This window comes from Balaenoptera musculus, chromosome 14 (assembly GCF_009873245.2).
Source record: "Balaenoptera musculus isolate JJ_BM4_2016_0621 chromosome 14, mBalMus1.pri.v3, whole genome shotgun sequence".
Taxonomy (NCBI): domain Eukaryota; kingdom Metazoa; phylum Chordata; class Mammalia; order Artiodactyla; family Balaenopteridae; genus Balaenoptera; species Balaenoptera musculus.
Genome location: NC_045798.1, coordinates 27798647 through 27819525, shown reverse-complemented (window position 1 = coordinate 27819525; position 20879 = coordinate 27798647). Strand labels below are relative to the sequence as shown.

The 20879-nt window shown below is 50.9% G+C and overlaps 1 protein-coding gene across 3 annotated transcripts in view; it reads left to right on the top strand.

The window, feature by feature from the left end:
- The window catches only part of GNB1L (G protein subunit beta 1 like), a 45874-nt gene that overhangs the window by 5062 nt on the left and 19933 nt on the right, over positions 1–20879 (top strand). For 2 of the 3 annotated variants that reach the window (XM_036823568.1, XM_036823571.1), the window contains 2 exons: positions 18767–18907; positions 19280–19405. In XM_036823568.1, the coding sequence (XP_036679463.1) occupies positions 18783–18907; positions 19280–19405 (251 nt within the window). In that variant the 5' untranslated portion in view covers positions 18767–18782. Of the gene's footprint in view, positions 1–5564; positions 5644–18766; positions 18908–19279; positions 19406–20879 lie in introns of all 3 variants that reach the window. The other variant, XM_036823569.1, reaches the window with a different exon arrangement.

The following is a 20879-nucleotide window of genomic DNA, read 5'->3' as shown; positions in this document are numbered from 1 at the left end:
ACCTGGAGTGAGTTCCCTCAGCCCAAGATTGCCATCTTCCCTTCTGACCCCCGGTCTCACTGGGGGCCTTTTCCCCCTCGGGCCCCAGACGGTTCCTGCAGGCTCGGGTTATGGTCCAGCATACCTCTCAGGGTCAGCTCTGCCACGGCAGGCCTCGGGGCTTTGGGGAGAGACTGGACAGATGACCTGTGGAAAACGGGTTCTGTTGTTGTGACCTGGCCATGAAGAAAAGGACGGGGGTGGGGGGCAGGCCTCAGTTGTGAGGGCAAGGTCACCCATTCCTGGGGTCGGGAGAGGGTGGGAGGGCGCTGGCCTTCCAGACAGGCAGCACCTATGGTTCCGCAAAGTGATTGCCCCATCTTTAGCTGGCACTGTGCCCTGCCTTTGGGCAGATGTGATGACTCAGCTGCTCTCCTCTGGGGGGGAGAAGGAACACAGAGGGCCAGGAGAGGGGGCTCTGCTGTGTGTGGCAGAAGGGCCCTTGGGTCATGGCCACTCCCGGCTCTGCACATGCAGGCAGCCCACCCGGAGGAGGTGCTCTGGGCCTGGCAGGGTTGCTGGATGTGCTCAAGGCGGGCTGTGCTGGGGCGTGCCTTCCAGACCATTGTGTCTGTCCCTCGCTTCCCTTGGAAATACCCGGAGGTCTCATTTTCTAAAGCTGGGACACGGTGGGCACTGTGGGAAGGTTTGTAAAGCGCCCGTGTCCAAGGAAACTTCTAACACCGGAAGTGTTGAGGACGAGGTTCTGTGAGATACAGAACATTTTTTAAAGCTGCAGGAACGAAAGGACGTGGAAGTTGGTGTGGAAGGATGAGCAGAGAACTTGGAAATAAAGCCGTATAAATACAGGGGTTTAGTTCACTCTGGCAGGGCTGTTTCCAATTAATGGGGGTAAAGTGGATCATTCAGTGAGAGGACTTGGAGCAGCTGGTCAGTTGTCTGGAAAACAATGAAACTCACTCTGTGCCAGCCGTGCTCCAGGTGGATTAAAGATTTAACGGTAAAAAGTCACAAAAGCACCATGGGGAGGTACGGGCAGATTTTCTGCTGTGATTCCAGGACTCGAGACGTTCTAGGTGCCGGGAACCGCAGGAGGCTTCTGGGCACGCTGAACCCTGGCCCGCGTGCCGGTGGCGGCTGCTCGCTCCACGGTCTCGGCTGAACCATGAGCCATCGGAATCACCGGTCCTCAAGGGGGCGGGGTAGGGCTGAGGGTCCAGTGGGGTATTCACCGCCTTGTTAACAGCCTGGAGGTCCGGCAGCGAGGAGTGCGGTCACCAGGCTGCTGGCGCTGTGTTGGTCAGGGCGGGCCGAGTGTGCTGCAGGAACAGAACCTCCACATTGTGGCCACCCCGTCCATTGTGGTCCCTCGGGCCGTGCCGACAGGGCTCCACTGGCTACATTTCTCCACGACCGCAGAGGCTGGGGAAGGACCGCTGTGAACCACTAGTGGTGCGCGTCACTCACCTCCATTCCCCTGGCCTGAGGAAGCCGCTGCGCCCTCCCGCGAAGTGGGTGGGGCCCTCAGCGCCGAGCCACGGGACACAGCTGTGCAGCCATGAGGGGGGGCCACGTGGGCCGTGGGGAGAGATGCCCGTGCGCACCTGCTCAGGCTGCATGGCCTAAGCGACAGGAGGTGCTTCCTCCCAGTCCTGGAGCCTGGGCATCCGAGACTGAGGTGTTGGCAGGGCTGGCTGCTCCCGAGGCTCCTCACCTTGCTGTGTGTACCCCCACGGTCTCCCTCAGTGTGTCTGTGTCCTCGCCTCCTTATGAGGACACCGGTGCTATTGGATCAGGGCCCACCATATGACCGCATTGAACCTTAATCCCCTCTTTGAAGCCTCTGGACACAACCACGTCTGAGGTGCTGGGAGTAGAGCTTCAACATGGGAACTTGGGGGAGACAGCTGGGCCATCAGAATGCCCGACGTGGATTTCTTTGTTTCCCATCTTTGCAGTCTTGGGCAGTGCTGTCGTGAGCATCCTTCTGACGTCGCCCCTGTGCGCAGAGCTGCTCCAGCCCCGAGCAGGATGTGCCCAGTTGTTCTGTATCTGGGACCCCTACAGAGGGTTCGAAGACATTACTCTATATTCCCAAGTTTAAACATTATTCCTTTCACGTGACTCTGGAATCTCCTGGCCTGCAGGGCGCCCTTGACAGCCCGTTCCTTCTCCCTGGGTGCCCTGTCTCCCTGTTGGCGGGGCCGTAAGAAGGTGAAGAGGGACGTCCCTGGCTGCCTTCCACCTGTGCGTCCGAGCAGTGCCGGCCTGGGCCAGCGGTCGGGAGTGAGCCCGCGCCCTTACACCTGCCTGTGCGGATGGCAGAAGTGCAGCCACGGTGCAGGGATGCCTGCTGGCCACTGGGAGTGCCACATCGGCCCCCAAGAGGCCTCAAATGATAACGCCCTTCACCACCACCATGCTTAGGGGCCCCTCTCCAAGTGGGACTGGGTTCACGGGAGCTTCCTGGGCACCAGCCTGCGGGCATCGGCCCCGTCCCAGGCCCTGGGGAGGGCCGTCTGGGCACTGTTGTCAGCCCTGGGGAACTGGCCCCTGTGGACCATCCCGCCTGGCAGAAGTGGGACCCAGAGGCCAGTGCTGGTGCCTGGGAATGGTCCCACTTCCTGTAAAACATGGAGCTTTTCTGTGCGTTCACCGGGAACAACCAGGGCGGCAGCCCATTGCTGGTCGGTCCCACCCCAGCCCGCAAGTGCCGGGCAGGCCGGCTGAGAATGCCCAAGTGGCCTTCCTTCCTGCCATCTCCAGCTCCTGGACCAGTGGCTCCTCACCCTGGCATTTCCTCCTGGCCCGGCAAGGATGGCCTGCCCCTCCATCCCAAGGAGTCCAGTTGGCGCCTCCAAGCCCTCAGCTGTAGGAAGCCCTTCGTACCTTGTGTTGGTCAGGCCGCAGAGGTGCTTAGGGGAGAACAGGCTGTGCTCACCTCTGCCCAGGCACCCATCACATCACGTGGACCTTGACCCCAGCGGAGGAGCCTGGTCCTCCGTGGCCATCTTCCCCAAACACGGGGCGAGTTGGAAGGGACACTCACAGCCCCCAAGGGGCTTCACACGAATTGCTGGCAGCTGCCCAAGGGCCTGGGATGCTGCCCCAGGGAGGTGAGGTCAGCGCTGCTGCTGCCTGAGCAGTGGATCCTGCCAGAGGGAGCAGCGCCCCTCCCAGGCTTTGCAGGAGCAGGTGACTTGCTTCTCTTGGATGGAACAAGAAGCTCAGGCCCAGGACGGGTGGGTGGCTGTCCTCCCCGGGCCTCAGGAGCACAGCACTCAGCTCCACTTCGGAAACTCATGTCCACAGCCATCCCCGAGTTTGCTTGTGGACCCTCCTGCTCACGGGGAGGTGCCCTGCCCACGGGGGGCGGGGTGGGTAGGCTGTAGTCGGGACTCAGGGGGCTCCTGCCAGCTGGGCTCAGGAGTCTTCCCTGTGCACTTGCAGAACAGCCAGCACGGGCCTGCCAGCCTCAGGCCGTGCGCAACCGGGCACAACTGAGGCTACCACCTGGGCTCCTGGGCGACGCTGTGCCAGAGGCAGGCAGGCCTGGGGAAGGGCTATGGGGGTGTTCCTGGTCTCCCCCCACCCACACACACATGGTCACATCAGGCCCCGGGAGGCAGGCATGGCTGGGTTGGGGGAAGGCAGTGTAGGGATGGTGCCCGGTTCCCGCCTCCCCAATGGGCTCTGAGGCCCGCTAAGCACGGGGCCGCTTGTGACACTGTCTTCCTCGCCACCCCCTCCCCGGGCCAGGGAGCTGCCTCCCCGGAACCCCTCCCCAGGATCCGCATCTTTGAAGCCACGGATACTGACAGAGGATTCAGTGAATCCAAGGTCGCCAGCCGGGCGTTGACAGATGCCCGGCCACGATACTATTTCTGATTTAATAACCGAATGGGAGGCTGGCCCTTGGTAATAATTAGGGCTAATTACTGAGGAGGTGTTGACAGAAAGGCTGAGAGGAAACAAACTACCTTTATCCCGGGGCTTAGAGTCAGATTACACTGTGCTATCTGCCCCTCAGAAAGGAGACGCTTCAATCACTCACCAGAGGCTTCAAAGGGGAAGGGGCCCTGGCCGTGCACAGGCTCAGGAGGGCTATGAAGCACGCCTTTGACTCCGAATGGCCACGCAGAGCCCACTCCAGAGATGGTTTCCTTGTGAAGTTTGACTTCCCTGGGCAAACCTGCCGCTGCACCCGGGCCTGGCCGGGGCTCTGCAGGCACGGGGGCGGAGGGGGGGCGGCCAGGGCTGGTGCTGGGGCCAGGTCCTCCCTGGGCTGGGCCCACGCTTGGCAGTCTGCAGGAGGGCAGGGCGGCTGGTGCGTTTTCCTTGGCCCAGGGAGCGAGCTGCAGGGAGCAGGGTAGGGCTGTCACCCAGCAGGCTGTCCCCTGTCTCACCTGCAGCTTCTCCACAGCATTGTGGGCCAGTCCGGCCTCCTCGGAGGGGGCTGTGTCCTCGGCCTTACTTATTGGGGGACCACTCCTGGGAGCCTGGGTGTCACTCACTGGGCCGCCCTCACCCAGTGAGCCAGCGCCGTGGACGGGACGCTGACCCACAGGGACCTTGGTGACGAGAGGCTGACTACCTAGAGGGTTGTCCTGTGTCGTGGGCTTGTTGCTGACGCGCTGTGTGCTGACTCCCCTGGACCTCCCTGCGTTTCAGAGATGGGGGAGGGGCGGTGGTCAGACCTCCATGTCCTGCTGTGAAGCAGGAGGCTTCCCAGTGATCTGGCCTGGACCGCCCCCGGGCCGCCGCGTCTGTAACGTGACTTCCAGGGGCCAGTTCTGGGATTTGGGCCTTGCTGTGGTCTGAGCTGATCAGGAAGGTGGAGGGCGATGGGGCCTGCTCAGGATGGCCTGTCCAGGTGTGGCCTGGGAGGTGCAGAGGGACTGGGTCTCGGTGCCTCCTGGCCTGGAGGACCGGCCAGCTCAGAGTTTTCCTGCTAGAATGGCCGTGCCGCATGAGAGAGAGGGGACTGCTGGGTCAGCATCTTCCTTCCCTGGTGCTGCTCTGCTTTGGGAGTAACGATGAGCATGAAGATGATAAAAGTTACCAGTAAATTGCTTAGCTGAGTACTGACTACCTTGTGTTGGGGGCGCTATTGATGGATTTAAGTCTATTTATATTAGGGCAAAAATAAGATGGGAAATCACTTCAAATAGGAGAAGCACTTAAAAATTGGCATTAAATCTGTTTAAAGTCACCTTAACTGGAATGAGAAATTGGATCTAAAGCTAGAAAAATCTAGGCAGGAAACTGGGTTTTCATAATACCTTAGTGGTAAATCAAATACCATTAACTGTAGGTCAAGAAAAAATAGCCCCCAAATATTGTTCAATATATGTTATTTGAAAAATAGCCTCCTCAAAAATGGCCAGGAGGGCGGCGGCCCAGTGGTTGCCCCGTGCCTGGAAAGTGCTGGTGCCCTCCCCTTGCGACCGTTGTGCGTGGGGACGGCCCGGTCGTCCCGTGATGAACAGCCTCGAGCACTGTGATCCACCCAAGTCTGGAGCTTATTCCGATTTCCTTAGTTTTTCTCTTGTGTCCTTTTCCAGGACCTAAGCCAGGACCATGTGACACTTGGTCACATCCCCTTGGGTCCCTCTGGGCTGTGACGCCCGAGACAGTTTCGAGGTGAGTACCCTCCGCTGGGATTTGCCGTGTGTGTTTCTTGAGATTAGCCTGGGGTCTGGGTTTCTAGGAGCAAGACCTCCAAGATAAAGGGCCATCGCACCGCATCAGACCCAGGGAACGTGCCGTCAGCATGACCTTGATCGCCTGGATGGTGGTGGTTGTCGGGTCTCCCCTGTGAGGAGGGCTGCCTCCACGCACACCCTCGCAGTCAGGGGTCCAGCTCCACCGCCTTGCAGGTCACTTGGAATTCTGCTCAGATTTGTCTGCTCTCCCCGTTGGTCTATTTCTTCAGTCGTTTCCTTCATCACTGTGAACTCACAGTATCGATCAGGACTGATTGTTGAGACACGTACTTACAGGGAGTCCCAACACATGTACAGAAACCGCTCCACGGTCAGAGCCCTCCTCTCGCTGCCCCTTGGTCATGAGCCCACCCCTGACCCCTGACCCTGGCCCCCGGCACCTCCAGTCACGCTGTCTACCTGGCCCTGCTGTTTCCAGAATGCCGTGTGAATAGGGCCAAGCAGTATGTAGCCTGTTACTCGCTCTGATTTTCTGGGGAGGCGTCCATTGTGTTGCGTTCATCAATACTTTCTTCCTGTTTTATTGCCCAAGGGTGTGTTGTCATTTCGCATTCGGGCGATATTCTGAATAGAACAGACCAGTCAGGTACAGGTGTTTGTTTGCACATATGTTTTCATTCCTCTAGATTAAATATCCAGCGGTGGAGTGCTGGCAACTTGACGATCGGCTGTTTTGTGCTCCAGGGACCTGCTGGGCTGTCATCCAGGGCGTGTGTGCAGTTTGTATCCTCACCGGCGGCTTAGTGGCCGTTGGCTTCCTTGGGGGTTTGTCTTCTTCATTTGAACCGTGTTGTTTTCATTTGCATTTCCCTAGAGGCTAAGGATGCTGAGCATCTTCTTGTGCTTATTTGCCATCTGTACACCTTATAGGTGAAGTGTCGTCTGTTCAGATCTTTTGTTTAGTTGCTGTTGAGTTTTTAAAAATATTACTGATATACTAAAACGTGCACATATTTAAAGTGGATAATTTGATAAGTTCCAACACCTGTGTAAGCATCACTATACCCAAGACATGAATGTGCCTGCTGTCCTTAGGGAATCCCTAGGGTTTGCTCCCAACCTTCGACCTTTGTAAGGTCTCTCCCCACTCCCTGCAGCGCCCCTCCCCAGGTGCCACTCATCTACTTCCTGTCGCTACTGGGTAGTTTGCACTTTTTAGAATTTTATATAAATAGAATAGGGTATTTACTCTTTTTTTCTGGCTGCTTTTAGTCGATATAGGATTTTGAGGTTGATTCGTGGGGAGGCGTGATCAGTGCCCCTTTGTTGTTGAAGATGGGTGTACCACCGTTTGTTCAGCCTTGATGGATGTTTGGATTGTTCCCAGTTTGGGACTTTTTTTGGAGAAACAGCCACACTTTATTCCAAAGCCATCGTACCAGTATATTCATAGGAGAGTTCCTTTGCTTCACGTGCTTCCCAGCAGCCAGGGGTGTGGTCAGTCTTTAATGTGGGCCGCTCCCATAAGCGTGTAGTGCATGTGACTGTGGCTTTCGTTTGCGTTTCCCTGATGACCGAAGCTGGTGAGTATGTTTTCAGGTCCTAATCTGCCATTTGCATATCTTCTTGGCTATAGTGTTTATTCACATCTTTTGCCCATTTCTTTTTAAATTTACTTTCTGTTTTTATTTACTTTTTCTTTACTTTCCTAATGAATTTTGAGGATTCTTTATATATTGTGGATGCATGATTTACAAATATTTTCTCCCAGTCTGTAGTTTGTCTTTTCATTTTCTTAACATCATCTTTCAAAGAGCAAAAGTTTCTAATTTTCTTGAAATGAAATTTATCCGTTTTTCTATTGTGGATCATGCTTACTGATAGTTTTTAAAAATCATGAATGGATGTTGAATTTTGCCAGATGCCTTTTCTGTATCAGTGTAGCTGATATGGTCTTGTGTTTTTTCTTCTCTAGTGTGTTAATGTGATGGAGTTATCTCTATTGATTTTGGAATATTGAATCTGCTTTGCGTTCCTGAAATAAACTCTAGTTGGTCATAGTGTATTCTTTTTTTTTTAAACTTATTTATTTTATTTTTATTTTTATTTTTGGTTGCATTAGGTCTTTGTTGCTTCGCGTGGGCTTTCTCTAGTTGTGGTGAGCGGGGGCTACTCTTCATTGTGCACATTGCACTGGCTTCTCTTGTTGCGGAGCACAGGCTCTAGGCACGCGGGCTTCAGTAGCTGTTGCGCATAGGCTCAGTAGTTGTGGCTCACAGGCTCTAGAGCACAGGCTCAGTAGTTGTGGCGCACGGGCTCTAGAGCACAGGCTCAGTAGCTGTGGCGCACGGGCTTAGTTGCTCCACAGCATGTGGGATCTTCCTGGACCAGGGCTCGAACCCATGTCCCCTGCACTGGCAGGCAGATTCTTAACCACTGGGCCACCAGGGAAGCCCCCATAGTGTATTCTTTTTATATACTGCTGGATTTGATTTGCATTTTTTTTGAGGATTTTTACATCTGTATTCATGAGGGTATTGGCTTGTGGTTTTCTTTTCTTGTACTGTCTTTATCTGGTTTTGGTATGAGGATCGTGCTGGCCTCAAAATGAATTGGGAAATGTTCCCTTTTTTTCTGTTTTCTGGAAGAAATTATATAGAACTGGGGCTATTTTCTCTTTAAATGTTTGGTAGAATATGCCAGTCAAGTCATGTGGGCTGGAGTTTTCTTTTCTTTGCAAGGATTTTAACTAAAAATGCAATCCCTTTAGTCGCTATAGGGCTATTCGGGTCATTTCTTCTAGGTGACCTAGAAACCCCCTAGTCTGTGGTCTTCAATTTCTATTTCATCTAAGTTGTTGGATTTATGTGCACTGAGTTGTTTACGGTATTTCCTTATCCTCCTTTTAAAGTTAGTGGTGTCTGTAGTGATAACCCTTCTTCCATTATTATAATTTGTTTCTTCTCTTTTTTCATTTGTCAGGCTAGCTAGCAATTTATCTATTTTATTGATCTTTTTAAAGAACCAATCTTTGGTTTTGCTGATTTTTCTCTGTAGTTTTACAATTTTATGTTTTATTTATTTCTTTTCTGACCTTATTATTTCCTTCCTTTTCCTGGCTTTGGGCTTATTTTTCTTCTCTTTTCTAGTTTCTTGAGGTAGAAGCTAGGTCATTGATTTGAGACCTTTCTTCTTTTCTTTCTTTCTTTTTTTTTTAAAGAAAACCTTTATTTTAATTTTTTTTTTTTTGCCACACTATGAGGCTTGTGGTACCTTAGTTCCCCAACCAGGGATTGAACCCAGGCCAGCTGCAGTGAAGGCACGGAGTCTTAACCACTGGACCACCAGGGAATTGCCTCTTTCTTCTTTTCTAATTTGGCATTTGATGCTATAAATTTCCTCGAAGTCCTGCTTTAGCTGCATCTGACAAGTTTTGATATTTTATATTTTCATTTTTATTCAGTTCAAATATTTTCCAATTTCTGTTGGGACTTCTTCTTTGGCCCATTGATTATTTAAACGCATGTTGTTTGTTTTCCAAATATTTGGAGATTTTTCCAGTTGTCTTTCTGTTATTGATTCCAGGTTAAATCCATAAGGTCAGAGAACATTGTGAGCTTTTGGTTCTTCTACATTTTTTTGAGATATAATTGACATATAACATTGTATTAGTTTCAGGTATACAACATAATGATTTGATAGTTGTATATATTGCAAAATGATTGCCATGATCAGTCCAGTTAACATCTGTCACCTCACATAGTAACAAAGGTTCCTCTACATTTTTTAAGGTTTTTTTTTTTTTTTTGGCTGCATTGGGTCTTCATTGCTGCGCACAGGCCTTCTCTAGTTGCGGCGAGTGGGGGCTACTCCTCGTTGCGGTGTGCGGGCTTCCCATTGCGGTGGCCTCTCTTGTTGCGGAGCATGGGCTCTAAGTGCGTGGGCTTCAGTAGTTGTGGCACGTGGGCTTCAGTAGTTGTGGCTCGCAGGCCCTAGAGTGCAGGCTCAGTAGTTGTGGCGCTCAGGCCTAGTTGCTCTGTGGCATGTGGGATCTTCCCGGACCAGGGCTCGAATCCGTGTCCCCTGCATTGGCAGGCAGATTCCCAGCCACTGCACAACCAGGGAAGCCCTTAAGGTTTGTTTTAAAACACAGGATATGGTCTATCTTGATGAACGTTCCATGTATATTTGAGAAGTATGAGTTGTTCTGTTGGTGGAATGTTCACTTCATGTCAGCTCAGTCCAGTAGACAGATAGCAGTATTAGGTCTCCTGTACTATTTTCTGGCCACTTGTTGAGTTGATTCCTGAGGAGGAGTTTAAGTCTCCAGCTGTGATTATGTATCTGTCTACTTCTGCTTTCATTTCCATCAGTTTTTCCTTCATGCATTGTGAAGTTCTGCTGTTAGCGGAGTACATGTTTAGGACTTTTATGTCTTCTTGATGAATTGATGCCTTGTGTCATTGTGTGTTTTCTTTTCCTTGTTAATAGTCCTTGTTTTGAGGTCTACTTTGTCTGATAATAATGTATCCATTACACCTTTTTTTTGTCATTTGTATAGTATATCTCTTTTATATTTTTACTTTCAATTTATCTATGTTTTTATTTTTTTATTTTATTTACTTATTTATTTTTTGGCCACGCTGTGTGGCATGCGGGATCTTAGTTCCCTGACCAGGGATCGAACCCACGCCCCCTGCATTGGGAACACAGAGTCTTAACCACTGGACCACCAGGGAGGTCCTCTATGTTTTTATATTTAAAGTAGGTTTCTTCTAGATAATTTACAGTCAGGCTTTTTTAAAAATAGCTTATAGTTGTTGGGTCTTACAATAGCATGTTGAGAGCATTTATGTTTATTGTAGTCATTTTATGGTTCTATTTAGGTCTTCCATTTTGTTTTCTCATTTTCCTGATGCTTTGGCCCTCTGTCCCTTCTTTCCATCCTTCTTTTGGATTATTTGGATATTTTCAAATACTCTGTTTAAATTTTCGGTTAGCTTTTTGTCTATATCTCTTATATATTATGTTTTTAATAGTTAGTAGAAGGCTTACATCCATATGGGTCCCCTTACCCTCCCCCCTTAATGTTATAGCTGTCAGATTGCAAACCCTAACAATATACATGTTCACTTAAGAGGTGGAAATTTGTCTTTTATGTTTACTATTTCTCTTCCTCTATCTTCTTGGAGTTCCACATTTCTTTCTGATCTTTCTTTTGAGCTGTAGAACCTTCTTTAATATTTCTTTTAGAGGATTTCTTCCCGCAAGAAGTTCTCTTGGTTTTCCTTCACCTGAAAATACCTTTATTTTGCCTTCATTCCCAAAAGATAATTTGCTGGATGTAGAGTTCTTTTGTTTACTCTAAAGATGTTCGACTGTCTTCTGACTTTCATGGTTTCTGATATGAAATTCACGTTCACACAGATGATTATTTCCCTATGTGTAATGTGCCATTACTGTCAGGATTTTACTGCTGTTATTTTTCAGCAGTTTAATTATGATATGAGTATGGTTTTCTTTGAGTTTATCCTGCTTATGATTCATTGAGTTCTTGAATTTATACATTTGTGTCTTTTCCCAAATTCGTGACATTTCGGGCATTATTTATTCAGGTAATTTTCCTACCCCATCTCCTCTCCTCCCCAGACTCCCATGCATGAATGTTAGACCTTTTCTATTATTCCGCAGTCCCTGATGCTCTAATCATTTATTCTAGTCTTTTTTCTTTCTGATCTTATATTGGATAATTTCTGTTGACCAGTCTTCATGTCACTGACTCTCTCCTTTGTCATCCCTGATTCCATTATTGAATGTCTTTGTTTCAGATATTGTATTATTTAGTTCTGGAACTTCCTTTTTTAAAAAAAATTTTTCTCTCCGCTGGGAACTTTCCTTCATTCATTTCAAGTGTGTTTACCTTTGCCTCATGGAGTATAATCATAAAACCTGCTTTAAAACCCTTATCTGGGACTTCCCTGGTGGCGCAGTGGTTAAGAATCCACCTGCCAATGCAGGGGACACAGGTTCGAGCCCTGGTCTGGGAAGACCCCACATGCCGCAGATCAGCTAAGCCTGTGTGCCACAACTACTGAGTCTGTGCTCTAGAGCCCGCGAGCCACAACTACTGAGCCTGTGTGCTGCAACTACTGAAGCCCGTGCACCTAGAGCCCGTGCTCCACAACAAGAGAAACCATGGCAATAAGAAGCCTGCGCACCGCAACAAAGAGTAGCCTCGACTCGCCGCAACTAGGGAAAACCCACGCGCAGCAATGAAGACCCAACACAGCCAAAAATAAATAAATAAATAATAAATAAATAAATGTATGGGAAAAAAAAGCCCCTTATCTGATATTTCCAACATCTGAACTGTCTTGAGGTTGGCATCTGTAAATTGTCGTTTCCTTTGAGAATTGACCTCATTTCCTGGTTCTGTGTGTTGAATAATTTTGTGTTGTATCCTAGACATACCCTGGACCGGGTATTACATTGGGTCCTCTGGAGAATGTTGAGTTTCGTGTTAACAGGCATTCAATCCAGTTAGATTGTCTCACCCTCTATGGGCTACAGTTTTACTCTCATTTCCATTTTCAAGGCTCTTGATACACTGCTTTGGGTCTGTCCCACTCACCAGCCACTCTGGGGTCAGCCTGAGACTTGGGCAGTGGTTTAGGTCCTAGTTCAGGTCTTAAAGCTGGTGCTGCTTTGGGTCTATCCCACACGTATGCAGCTCAGAGAAGAGCCTGGGGCTTTTGTGGGTTCATTCACAGAATTAAGGGATCTTTTTCTTTAGCTCTCTCCTCTCTGCCATTCTCATACCCACATAGGATCTGGCAGGGTTCTTTCTCCATGGTTCCTCTGGCCAGAAAGACAGGGGTCTCTCAGAGTTACTTCTTCCACATAGCTCCATGTCCAGGGCCCATCTTTGGGGCAGGGCCAAGAGAGAAGAGAAACACAGGCCATCAGGGAGTCGAACCCTAACTTTTTAGAATCTAGGATTCTATTGGCTTTTTGACTATATTTCTTGTTTTTAACTCAATCTAGGACTTAAACTAATCTCAGTGCAGAGAAAAAGTGTCTCTCCAAGTTTTAGCCACCACTGCCTTGCAGCAGTGCAACTTGGACCCACCCTCAAGGCAGTGCCCCAAGACATAAAAATAAAAGCAGGAAGCTTGTGCCCATTCAGATCAATTCTCCAACTTTTTACTGGCCTCCAAAGTCTGTCTGCTATTGTTCACTTTTCAGAGTTTTCAAGTAATTGCTGTTTATATTTTGTCTAGAGTTTTTAGTTGCAATCGGCCAGATAGAGAGGAGAGAGGCTGTAGGGAGCCTGCTTCATCCTGGCCAGAACCAGAAGCCTCTTAAGGTGGTATTAATTTACATTTCTCCATGAGTGAGGTTAAGCATCTTTTCTTATGTTTAAGGGCCATTTTCATTTCTTCATTTGTGAATTGTCTATTCATGTCTTTTGCCCAATTTTCTATTTGGTATTTAGTCCTTCTTTAATTTTGAAGACTTTATGTGTTTTAAAGATACTTTGATTTTTATCTCTTTTGACGTGCAAAAGTTAAAAAATTTATTGTTAAGTATTTTATCTTCTTAGTTGGTATTGTAAGTGGGATTTTCTCTGACGGGTTATTGTTTGTGTACATGGAAGCTGTTGAGTTCTCTTTGCTAGTTTTATTTGCTGCTACTATCACTGAAGTTTTCCTTTAATGTTTGTTTTTTTGTTTGTTTGTTTGCTTGTTTGTTTTTTGGCCGCGGCCATGGCGCACAGCATGCAGGATCTTAGTTCCCCGAGCAGGGATCGAACCTATGACCCCTGCAGTGGAAGCACAGAGTCTTAACCACTGGACCTCCAGGGGAGTCCTGTTCTTTTAATGTTTGGATCTGTTTTATCATTGATTATCTAGGGCTTTCAATGTATACCATCATGTCATCTGGAAGAGAATTTAACATCTTCTTTTCCAATTCATATGCCTCTAATTGATTTTTCTTGTCTAACTGAATCAGCTTAAACCTCCCATACAATGTTGACTAGTAGTGTAGACAGTGGGTATCCTGATCTTAATAGAAATACCTCCGATATTTCTTCATAAGTAATGTGTTGGCTTTAGAACTAAGGAGGGTGTGTGTGTGTGTGTGCGTGTGTGTGTGTGTGTGTATTATAATCATTTTTAAGAAACCCATCAGTTTCTGTTTGCTTAAGTGTTTTAATTAAAAATGGGTATTGAATTGTCAAAGGCTTTTTCAGCATCTATGGAGATAATCATATGCTTTTTCTTCATAAATCTATTAATATGATGTATGACATTAATGGATTTCCTAATTGAACCAACCTTGCATTCTAGGATAAATTCCACTTGGTCAGCATGTATTATGTTCTTAATTTGATGTTGTATTTTGTTTGCTAATATTGTATTTGCTATTTTTGTATGATAAGTGATATCAATCTCTGTTCTTCTTCTGACCAAAGCTTTAAATATATCTGATGAATCTTGGTATGTAATGTTTTATCATTTAAAAAAATTTGTGGTTTAAGTATTTCCCCTTTTACCTAGAAGTCATTTAATAAATTTAAAAAAATTTTTAGTTGGAAAGATCTTTTTGGTTTTTATTTTGTTAATTTTTTGGTTTAATTGCACTGTGATCATAGAATATTGTTTATAATGTTAATATTTCTTCTTTGCGGAACTTACTGATGCTTCCTTTGTGACGCAGTATATGATCACAGAGAATGCATTCATGTGCCCTTGAGGAGAAGGTGTAGTGTCTGTTGTCAGAGTGTGGAGTTCCCTACAGTTCCATACTGTTTACCTTGTTGAGTCTTCTGTCTCCTTACTTATTTTGTCACTTGGTCTGACTTGTACTGACGGTAGTATATTACATTCTCCAACTACTAGTGAGTTTTTTTCTGTGCCTCTTTGCATCTCCTGTAGTTTGTGCTTTATAAAGGTGTTGTTTCTGCTACTTAGTACATAGATGTTCATACATTCATTGTGAACCACAGCTTAGTATTAGAAAGTGTCTGGCTTTGTCAAATCTGATGCTTTTTGGCTAGAATTAAACTTCTTTTAAAATTAATTAATTAATTAATTTTTGGCTATGTTGGGTCTTTGTTGCTGCACGCGGACTTTCTCTAGTGCGGCGAGCGGAGGCTACTCTTTGTTGCAGTGTGCGGGCTTCTCATTGCGGTGGCTTCTCTTGCTGCGGAGCACAGGCTGTAGGCGGGCACGCTTCAGTAGTTGTGGTGCACGAGCTTAGTTGCTCCGCGACATGTGGGATCTTCCCAGACCAGGGCTCGAACCTGTGTCCCCTGCATTGGCACACGGATTCTTAACCACTGCACCACCAGGGAAGTCCCTAGAATTAAATTTTGATGTCAGTGTTTCAACTCCTTTTTTCTTACTGTTTCCGTTTGCCTGACATTCCTTTGTCTATCTTTAATTTCAGCCTTTTGGAATCACTTTAACTTGTTTTTCTTATTGACACATATTCTGAGTATGAGTCCTTTATCAGATATATGTTGCAACTATTTTATCCTTGTTTCTAGGCTCATTTTTTACTTCCTTAATGTCTTTTGAAGAAAATCATGATTTTGAACTTCTTCCGTGTGACACTGGAGTTTATTCATTTTCAGTTCTGTGGAGTATTCTGTCATATGAATGTGCCAGAAGCATCCCATTCTGCAGTTGATGGTCATTTGGGTTGTTTCTAGTTTTTATTATTATGTACAATACTGCTATGAACACTCTTGTACAAGTCTTTGTGTACAAGTGTGCAAATTTCTTTAGGGTGTTTAAGCATGGGGTTGCTGAGTCATAGGGCGTGCCAGGTGGTCCCTGATTGTTTTCCACGGTGATTGTTTCCATGTAGGCCCCTCCAACGTGGTACATGGCTGCAGTTGCCCCACATTTTGGTCAGCATTTACCAGGCTGTTTAATTTTTGGCTAATCTGCTAGGAGTGCAGTTATTTCACAATAGGGTTTGACAGGCATTTCCAAGATTATTAATTAGGTTAAACATCTCTTCCTATGTTTGTTGGGTATTTATGTTTCTTGTGAAACATCTGTTCAAGTCTTTTGCTCATTTAACGTTTGGTGTTTGCTTCTTTATGGTATTGATCTGTGTCTTTATCTATTCTGGATACAAGTCCCGTGTGGGTTTGTGGCAAGTGTGGAGTAGTGAGTACTTGTGTTCACCGACGGCGGGCATTTTGCCACATTTGCTTTACTTCTCTGCCTGTGTACTTGTATGTAGCTAGACACAGGTCGAGGGTTTTTTTTCTGAAACGTTTGAAAACAGATTGCAGACATAACATGTCATCCCTAAAATACTGTATCCTAGGAATAAGGACACTCTTTTACATAAAATACCATTGTTTTCCCCAAGAAATTTAGCAATACCAATTCTATATTATCTGCAGCCTGTATTCAGATTCCTCCAGTTGTGGTCCCCGTTTCTGATCAGGATCTAATCAAGGTTCACACGTTGCATTTGGTAGACATGCTCTTTAGTCTCTGAATTTAGAAGAGTCACCCTGCTGTTTCTCTCGCTGTTTCTCTTGACCTTGACCTTTGCCATGAGTCTGAACTGGGTGTCCTGTCTGGGCCCCTGGTGGGTATGTTTGGAGGTTCCCGCACGTTGCTGGCAGAGGTGGACGGTGATGGGCCCTTGGGAGATGAGTGATGCAGGCTGTTTACTGCGGGTGGCCCGCTTCAAGGATGGTGCCGGTGGTGACAGCCCGGTGTCCCCTCATGAAGGAGCATTTCCTCTGTGATTCATAAACGACCTGTAGGCACAGCAGATCTCCTGCTCCCGATAGCTTTTCCCCAGTCAGGTCATTTTCCAGATCTGAGAGGTGATGCTCTCTGCTTGTACGTTCAGTTCCATCTTTTTATTTCTTTAAAGCCGTGAAGTGTTGTATTTCACAGGCCTGAACTCTCTGGTCGGATCCAGGTCTGCGCCTGCGGTTCCTGGTGCTCCTGGTCCTCGCAGTGCTGGGCCTCCTTGTCTGCTTTTACGAGTGTTGGCTGGGAGCCGGCATTTCTTAGGGTTTTTCCTGTGAATTCACTGAGGCCTGGGTTGAAGGGGTCCTTCTGAGAGATGCACAGACTGCAGTTGGGGGGCCCCAAGGTGTTGTGATTTGGGGCAGAGAGCTGAGGGCGGTGACGTTCTGGAGTCTCCGAGCACAGCTTTGGTTCTGGTTCAGCCTAACACTGAGCCCATGGCCCCGGGGACCTCATCCGTAGGGGATACTCCTTCGAGATTACCCACCTCCAGAGGGCTCAAACTTTGTCCCTCGTGGACCTGGGACTCGAGGTCCCTAGGGCAGCAGGTGCCCTAGGACAGGGCCAGCTGCAGGCTCTGTGGCCCTGCCCACGCTGCACACTGCTCCCACACCAGGGTAGTGGGGAGGCCGGGTCCCCCCCTCCACAGGAGTAACCCTGCGGCTGTCCTCCGTCTGTGGGCCGGGACTCGGGGGCTCTGGGGGCATTTGTAGCAATGGTGGAAAGGCTGTCAGACTGTCTCTCTTTTTAATTTTTAAAGGAATGTGTCTCGCAGAACCCAAAGTTGTGCTCCATGGATTAAGTTTCAGGCTCCTTTGCCCTCTGGGTGGGGGGAGAATGACAGGCCAGTGGAGAGGGGGGGCAAGGTTGGCGGGGGGCAAGGCCTGTGGGCGGCCATCGTGCTCACCGGGCGGCCTGGTGCCAGGAGATAGGATAATACGATTATTCTCAATTAGATTAATAAAGAATAATTAGACGTCATAAATCAAGTCATCATAGAGTATTGTCATGGGAAAAATATGTAGCTAGAATTAATTAGTTTTCAAATAAAGTGTTTACTTTAATTGCTTGAAATGATGGAGCCCTTAATTGCCGAGGCTTCGTCTTGGCCTGAGCGTCCGGCTGTTGTAACAACATGACGGGTTTATTCCCTACGTCTGGGGAAAACAGTGGAGGAGGACTTGATTTCATCACCTGGGAGCGAGCCTGGTGCGGTGAGGTTCTGGAAACGCCCGTCAGGCCGCAGGCAGGTGGCAGGTGTGGGCTGGGTCTCTGCTGGCGCTGCCCAGGGCCACCGTGCTGCCTGCGTGTGTGTGTGTGTGTGTGTGCGCGCGCGCGCGTGCGCACGCCTGTGTGAGCACATGTGTGTGTGTTGGGGGGCTGCACGGTGGGAGCCTATGCGGGGGTGGCCTGTCCCTCTGCCCCCGGAGCCCCTTCCCGACGGCCCACTCCGGCCCTTTCACTTCCCCCCTCTGGCGGCTGTGTGGGTGCCTCCCCCCTGCTGTGTGCAGGCTGGGTGGGGACTGTCCCAGAGCCCAGCAGGAGAGGCCCCCCAGCTGCCCCAGCTGCTCCAGCTCCCGGGGGGTCCGCTCCTAGCCGTGCCCTCTGCACCCTCGGCCCGGCCCAGGGCCTGCGGGCAGACAGACGTGGCCCTGGCTGCCTGTGAGATTGGGGTGGCGTGGTTGGGGTGGGCTCGGGGGGGACCCTGGCAGCTTCTCCTTTGGGGTGGGTGGGCCCAGCAGGCCTTACACACAGGACCAGTGATTTGAGGAAGGGTCTGTCCTCTGAGAGCAGCCCTCCAGGGGAGTGGCCGGGTAACTGGGCCCCGCCCCTTGCCCACACACCCCTGTGCCGGCCCTTCTGCCCCTTGATGGCAGCGTGCAGGCTCTGGAACACTTCGAACCTGAGCCTGGGAGGCCTAGAGCAGCTCACCGGATGGTTCCTTGGGTGGCTGTAACAGTTGGAGGTTGTGATGAGCAGGACTGGGACCTGGCGGGCCGTGTTTGCAGCCCATGTGACGAAGACCAGAGACCCCACACACCTCTGACTTGGCTGGGGGGGCTCGTTGGGGAGGGCCCCCCGAGGGAGAAGCTGGAGCGAGGCCTGGGCAGAGGGCAGGACGAGTGCTCCCGGTGTGTGGACAGCTGGGACGAGGGGGACCCTGCCCAAGTTGGTGAGGGGTGTGGGCACTGCTGCCCTTGCCTGGGGACGGTACCTGTTGGGACAGAAGGTGCAGGGGTGGGCAGCATCCAGGGACGCTCCTGTGCCTTCCCGAAGGAGGACAGGTGAGTCATTCACGCCCTTCCTCAGTCCCCAGGTGACAAGCATGGCGGCCCCGCCACTCCCACCACCAGACCCCCAGTTTGTCCTCCGAGGCGCCCAGTCGGCGGTGCACGCACTGCATTTCTGCGAAGGAGCCCAGGGGCAGGGGCGCCCGCTGCTCCTCTCAGGGTGAGTACCCCCGGCCCAGGGTAAAGTCAGGGGGTAAGGGGCTCAGGCTGCCCATCACCTGGGCACTCGCCCTTTCAGAGCCCTCGACGTGCTGTCCCCTTGGGCCTCCCCCGTGGAGGATGCAGGGACACGGTCTCCGTTAGAGGTGCCAGGCAGCTGGCACTGTCAGTGCAGGCCTCCCCGCCTCTCCAGAGAAGAGGCTGCCCAGGGCCCTGCCGTCCTCCCTGTAAGAGGAGCACGTGTCCCCTGGTTGTGTGTTCAGAGCTGTCCCCTGAGCTGGGAGCTGCTGGCTGGAGCACCTGACCCACTGGCTGTGTGGTGTCCAGCCCGCTCCCCACCATGCCCGAGCCTGACTGGCGCTTGTCTGAACAGGTCCCTGCGTGGGCTGGTGCACATCTGGAGCCTGCAGACACGGAGGGTGGTCGCCACCCTGGACGGCCATGGGGGCCAGTGTGTGACCTGGCTGCAGACACTGCCCCAGGGGCCCCAGCTCCTCAGGTGAGTCTTGGTGGCAGTGAGCCAGGTTGTGGCCTTCAGGGGGGTTCCGTGAGCTTTCCAGGGGAGGCCCTCGTGGCCTCCCCCAGCTGGCAGGATGGCCCCAACAATGGCAGAACCGGGTGACTTGTCGAGGGCAGCGCAGCCCGGGTGTGTGGGCCTTCCGGGCGGGTGCCCATTGAGAAGAGCCTGATGGACGCTTAGGACGGCTCTGTCCGAGCCCACCCTGGCCTGCTGGGGCCCCCAGGGCGAGGGCTGGGGGCCAGTACTTGGAGGAGCCTCCGCTTCCCTCCTGCAGGTCGCGGGCCCTGGTGTCCTGATAGCTGCTCTGCAGCGCAGCCTTCTCCCTGGCCATGGAGCCACCTTCCCGCGAGGCAGGGAGGACTAGTCGCCAGGGTGGCACAGAGCTGAGCCTAAAGCTCACCCAGGCTGATGGGGCCCCGCTCCCTGCCCAGTGCGACTGCCCCAGGGGAGACCGGGAGGCCGTGCAGGTGCCAGGGCAGTGGAACTCTGGGGCTGCCAGCGTGGGTGGGTGGGAGATGGCAGAGCGAGGGGTCTGGCCCCGTGGCAGAGGAGATTGCATGTGTTGACGCCATGGTGGGCCGGGACTGGGGAGTCTGGGGGCTGGGCAGCAGTGAGGGAGGGTCCTGTGGAGGTGACGGGCTGGGGCCCCAGGTGGGAGGCGGGCCAGGAGGCAGCAAGAGGGCGCTGGTGGGTGAGGGAGTAAGTCAGGGGGCTTCCCTCCTTCCCCTGGAGAGAGGGATGGTGAGGGCAGGGCACGGACAGGAGGGAGTGGGGGCCACCTGGCAGCCAGAGTGACTGCTGTCTGGGGCGGCCCTGACATCTGCCCCTGTACAGGGGTCCCAGCTTTCCCACCCCCGCCAGAAATCTGCCAAGTCAAAGAGGGCTTTCCCGGGCGCCCTCTGCCCCAGAACTCCCGGACGGTTCTGCTCTCCTGCTCTGGACTTGGAGCTTGGACACCTGGGCACCGTGGAGCCCAGTCCCCAGAAAACAAGGCCTCTTGGGCCCCCAGTGGCTTCAAAGCACTTTTGTGTGGGACTGAAGCCGCTCCCACTCCCTGCAGGTGGCTGAGGCCCCAGAAGTCCTGGAGGCCGTACCCTGGGTGTGTGTGCTTGTCCATCCGTCTCAGAGCCTCGCTCCTTCCCTGCCCATTTGCCCAGATGCACCCCTCACTGCAGGGGCCCTCGCATGGCTTTGCTCTTTCCCTGATGATTAGAGTGGATGCTGTGTCTGAGGACCCCACAAAGCTGCTGGAAACTTCCTGCTGAGGTTTGAGCCGAGGTGTAGGCCCTTCTGGGCCCCATGCTCCTCTGCGCACCTTGGGCTGGCCTTGGGGAGCCTCAGGCCGGGAGTTCCACCCCTTGGAGAGCTGGCTGGTGCTGTGCGGGGTGGCAACTCCAGGGGCGCCCTGCGCATGTGCATGGTGGATGGCGCTGTGGGGGCCCCGCCTAGGCAG